The sequence below is a fragment of the Siphateles boraxobius genome, unplaced genomic scaffold (genome assembly GCF_051911475.1).
Source record: "Siphateles boraxobius isolate OS27281-9 unplaced genomic scaffold, OSU_SipBor_1 7, whole genome shotgun sequence".
Taxonomy (NCBI): Eukaryota; Metazoa; Chordata; class Actinopteri; order Cypriniformes; family Leuciscidae; genus Siphateles; species Siphateles boraxobius.
Genome location: NW_027509197.1, coordinates 18453220 through 18458753, shown reverse-complemented (window position 1 = coordinate 18458753; position 5534 = coordinate 18453220). Strand labels below are relative to the sequence as shown.

At 47.3% G+C, this 5534-nt stretch overlaps 1 protein-coding gene across 1 annotated transcript; it reads left to right on the top strand.

Moving 5' to 3' along the window:
* The first annotated feature begins 2491 nt into the window (after window positions 1-2491).
* Window positions 2492-4686, top strand: LOC143723307 (collagen alpha-3(VI) chain-like). The gene is made up of 3 exons (XM_077215498.1): window positions 2492-2650; window positions 3146-3745; window positions 4009-4686. Exons 1-3 carry the CDS (start codon window positions 2632-2634, stop codon window positions 4677-4679), a joined length of 1290 nt encoding a protein of 429 aa, XP_077071613.1. The 5' UTR covers window positions 2492-2631; the 3' UTR covers window positions 4680-4686.
* Window positions 4687-5534: the final 848 nt, after the last annotated feature.

The following is a 5534-nucleotide window of genomic DNA, read 5'->3' as shown; positions in this document are numbered from 1 at the left end:
TTAGAGCAGGGATAGGCAACTCCGGTCCTCGAGGGCTCCTGTCCTGCAGAGTTTAGCTCCAACCCTGACAAAAAATATTTTTTAGTAATCTTGAAAACATTGATTAGCTTGTTCAGGTGTGTTTAATTAGGGTTGGAGCTAAACTCTAAACTCTGCAGGAAAGTGGCCCTTGAGGACCGGAGTTGCCCATCCCTGGCTTAGAGAATTAATGAGGTGATGAACTGATGTGTCATTCTGAAGGTTTATGAACGTTATGCACATTACTTGGTGTTAATGATGCCGTTTTCCCCCTCCTAGCTTATTACGTCACTCCCAGAAAGGACATAGTGTTTCTGCTGGACGGTTCAGATGGCACTAGGAATTCTTTCCCAGCCATGCGTGATTTTTTGCAGAGAGTAGTGGAGCAGAACACCATAGAGGCAAACAGAGACCGTGTTTCTGTGGTGCAGTACAGTAGGGAAGCCGAGGTCCATTTCTATCTAAATAGCTACACGACAAAGGAAGAGGTTCTTGAGCGTGTCAGAGGTCTGAGACACAAAGGTGGTAGACCCCTCAACACGGGGGCAGCTCTGCAGTACGCCAGAGACAATGTATTTACTGCCTCCTCCGGCAGCAGACGGTTGGAGGGTGTGCCGCAGATACTGATCTTGCTTAGCGGGGGAAGGTCATTCGACAGTGTTGATGCAGCAGCCTCCTCTCTGAAAGAGCTTGGCATCTTGACCTTTGGAATTGGATCGAGGGGCTCTGATAGCAGAGAACTGCAGAGAATCTCATACGACCCCAATTATGCTCTTTCCGTGTCCGACTTCAGTGAGCTTCCAAATGTCCAAGAGCAGCTGCTGGCCTCTGTCAAGACTGTTTCAATTCCCATCACTCCAACTTCACAGACTGTTACCGGTACGTGCGTTGCAGTACTTTGCAATACGCTGTGTCTCGTTTTTCTTCGTGATGTCCCTACTTTTTTTTCAACCATAGCTTAGAGCAGGGATAGGCAACTCCGGTCCTCGAGGGCCTGCAGAGATTAGCTCCAACCCTCACAAAAATTATTTTTTAGTAATCCTGAAAACATTGATTAGCTTGTTCAGGTGTGTTTAATTAGGGTTGGAGCTAAACTCTAAACTCTGCAGGAAAGTGGCCCTTGAGGACCGGAGTTGCCCATCCCTGGCTTAGAGAGTTAATGAGGTGATGAACTGATGTGTCATTCTGAAGGTTTATGAATGTTATGCACATTACTTGGTGTTAATGATGCTGTTTTCCCCCTCCTAGCTGATTACGTCACTCCCAGAAAGGACATAGTGTTTCTGCTGGACGGTTCAGATGGCACTAGGAATTCTTTCCCAGCCATGCGTGATTTTTTGCAGAGAGTAGTGGAGCAGAACACCATAGAGGCAAACAGAGACCGTGTTTCTGTGGTGCAGTACAGTAGAGAAGCCGAGGTCCATTTCTATCTAAATAGCTACACGACAAAGGAAGAGGTTCTTGACCGTGTCAGAGGTCTGAGACACAAAGGTGGTAGACCCCTCAACACGGGGGCAGCTCTGCAGTACGCCAGAGACAATGTATTTACTGCCTCCTCCGGCAGCAGACGGTTGGAGGGTGTGCCGCAGATACTGATCTTGCTTAGCGGGGGAAGGTCATTCGACAGTGTTGATGCAGCAGCCTCCTCTCTGAAAGAGCTTGGCATCTTGACCTTTGGAATTGGATCGAGGGGCTCTGATAGCAGAGAACTGCAGAGAATCTCATACATCCCCAATTATGCTCTTTCCGTGTCCGACTTCAGTGAGCTTCCAAATGTCCAAGAGCAGCTGCTGGCCTCTGTCCAGGCTGTTGCAATGCCAATCACTCCAACTTCACCAACTCTCACTGGTATGTGCATGGCATAACTTTATGACAGCCAGCTAACAGGCTTTGCTTTGTTGATCTCCCTAAGTAGTAATGAGCAGCGGGACCATTACCCAAAGCTTAGGTAGTCGATGTGGTTGTTGAATTCATGTGACATTTATAAGATGTTTTGAAATTACGTTGTGTTAATGATGCTGATTTCTTTTCCTAGCTGATGACGCCATACCCAGAAAGGACGTAGTGTTTATGCTGGACGGTTCAGATGGCACTAGAAATACATTCCCAGCAATGCGTGATTTTGTGCAAAGAGTAGTGGAGCAATTGGACATAGAGGCAAACAGAGACCGTGTTTCTGTGGTGCAGTACAGTAGAGACGCTGAGGTCAATTTTTATCTGAATACCTACGCAAAAAAAGTGGAGATCCTGAACACTGTCAGAGGTCTGAGGCATAGAGGAGGGAGACCCCTCAACACAGGGGCAGCTCTCCAGTACGTGAGGGACAGTGTCTTCACCACCTCTGCGGGGAGTAGAAAGCAAGAGGGTGTCCCTCAGATTCTTATCCTCCTCAGTGGAGGACGGTCAAGCGATAACATAGATACACCTGCCTCCGCCCTAAAACAGAGCGGAATCTTGATTTTTGTCATCGGCACCAGAAATTCGAGCAGAGAGGTGCAGAGAATTGCCAACGACCCTACCTATGCACAGCCCATCAATGAATTCTCTGACCTTCCCAGTGTCCAGCAGCAGTTTATCAGCTCCCTTAACAACGTGCTTGTACGAGTCAAGCCGATGACACCTACTGCGGCGGGTAAGACAGATTATCACACGTCTCTAGAAAACAGCACACTGAGCCCTCCTTGCAAAGCGTGCCGTAGACACTAAATGGTTTATGTTAGCGATGCATGTTAGCAGAGACGGGGGAAATTAGCCTAACAAGCAATGGATTTGAACTCTCTGGGGGGTTCAGCAGTGTTGAGTTTTAAAGTGTTTGTGTATTTGCTCGTCCATCAGTTTTAGGCACAGTTTTTGTCTTTTGATGAAAATATCATTTAAATTGTAGACCTCATTTTGCCGTATTCAGTAAGCTTAGGCAGTTTTACTCTGGCCCAAATGAGATACTATTTTAGCAGACAGTAATAACATTTGACTGTTAGATTGGCTGTAAAATAAATGAAAGGATAGGAGCGTTTTTTGTTTTGTTTTTTTGCCTTTTGTAGTTACCGGCTAGAGCACACACACATCCACTGACAATATTTGATACCCAGGGCTCACGTGACTTTGTGTTCCATTCCATTACCCATAGCTGAGCGAGGGATGGCTAGGAGGGATGTTGTGTTCCTGCTGGATGGTTCAGGTGGCACAAGGAGCTCTTTCCCTGCAATGCGTGACTTTGTTGAGAGGATGGTGGAGAGACTGAATGTGTCTGAGAAAAAAGACCATGTGTCTGTGGTCCAGTACAGCAGAGATCCAGAGGCCCATTTCTATCTTAACACATACTCAAGAAAGGAGGACGTGCTTGACACGCTCAGGGGTCTGAGGCACAAAGGAGGGAGTCCTCTCAACACAGGGGCAGCTCTGCAGTACGTGAGGGACAATGTCTTCACTGCCTCCTCTGGAAGCAGACTTGTAGAAGGTGTGCCTCAGTTACTGATCCTGCTGAGTGGTGGAAAGTCATTTGATAATGTTGACACACCAGCCTCATCCCTGAAAGAGCTGGGAGTGCTTATCTTTGCGATAGGGTCGAGGAGCTCAGACAGCAGGGAACTCCAGAAGATCTCCAATGAGCCTAGTTATGCACTCTCAGTGAGTGACTTTGCTGACCTTCCCAGTGTTCAACAGCAGATTTTCACCAACATTAACATAGCCTTTGTAGAGGGAACGTCTATCACCACCACCACGATAGGTAAGAAAAAAGCCAAACCGGCTTCCTGTAATTCCTCTCCTTTTATTATGGTCGTAGAGAAATGTGCCATATTGTTGCTCTAGTTCTAATGAGTTGCAGAAGGGAATGTATTTCCTCCTGAAGAGTAAAACTTTACGGAAGGTGACTCAATATCGAAAACATAAAAAGCATAATCGAGCGCCAAGTGTGTAATGCATTCTGTTTTTGTTTTTTTCTCTCCTTACAATGTCCCCCACCTGACCCACGAATATGTCTGTTTTTAGCTGAGGGGCGTAGACAGAGGAGAGATGTTGTCTTCCTGCTGGATGGATCGGATGCCACTAGGAATGGGTTTCCAGCAATGAAAGAATTTGTGCAAAGAATGGTGGAGAAATTGGAAGTAGCTGAGAACAGAGATCACATTTCTGTGGTCCAGTACAGCAGAGACCCAGAGGCCCATTTCTATCTAAACACGTACGAGACAAAGGAAAAAATTCTTGACAGTGTCAGAGGTCTGCGGCACAAAGGAGGCAGACCCCTCCACACGGGGGCAGCGCTCCAGTACGTCATAGACAATGTCTTCACTGCCTCCTCCGGCAGCAGACGGTTGGAGGGTGTGCCGCAGATACTGGTTTTGCTTAGCGGGGGAAGGTCATTTGACAGTGTTGAGGCAGCAGCTTCCTCTCTGAAAGAGCTTGGCATCTTGACTTTTGGAATAGGATCGAGGGGCTCTGATAGCAGAGAATTGCAGAGAATTTCATACGACCCCAATTATGCTCTGTCCGTGTCTGACTTCAGTGAGCTTCCAAATGTCCAAGAGCAGCTGCTGGCCTCTGTCAAGACTGTTTCAATTCCCATCACTCCAACTTCACAGACTGTTACCGGTACGTGCGTTGCAGTACTTTGCAATACGCTGTGTCTCGTTTTTCTTCGTGATGTCCCTACTTTTTTTTAACCATAGCTTAGAGCAGGGATAGGCAACTCCGGTCCTCGAGGGCTCCTGTCCTGCAGAGTTTAGCTCCAACCCTGACAAAAAATATTTTTTAGTAATCCTGAAAACATTGATTAGCTTGTTCAGGTGTGTTTAATTAGGGTTGGAGCTAAACTCTAAACTCTGCAGGAAAGTGGCCCTTGAGGACCAGAGTTGCCCATCCCTGGCTTAGAGAATTAATGAGGTGATGAACTGATGTGTCATTCTGAAGGTTTATGAACGTTATGCACATTACTTGGTGTTAATGATGCTGTTTTCCCCCTCCTAGCTGATTACATCACTCCCAGAAAGGACATAGTGTTTCTGCTGGACGGTTCAGATGGCACTAGGAATTCTTTCCCAGCCATGCGTGATTTTTTGCAGAGAGTAGTGGAGCAGAACACCATAGAGGCAAACAGAGACCGTGTTTCTGTGGTGCAGTACAGTAGGGAAGCCGAGGTCCATTTCTATCTAAATAGCTACACAACAAAGGAAGAGGTTCTTGACCGTGTCAGAGGTCTGAGACACAAAGGTGGTAGACCCCTCAACACGGGGGCAGCTCTGCAGTACGCCAGAGACAATGTATTTACTGCCTCCTCCGGCAGCAGACGGTTGGAGGGTGTGCCACAGATACTGATCTTGCTTAGCGGGGGAAGGTCATTCGACAGTGTTGATGCAGCAGCCTCCTCTCTGAAAGAGCTTGGCATCTTGACCTTTGGAATTGGATCGAGGGGCTCTGATAGCAGAGAACTGCAGAGAATCTCATACGACCCCAATTATGCTCTTTCCGTGTCCGACTTCAGTGAGCTTCCAAATGTCCAAGAGCAGCTGCTGGCCTCT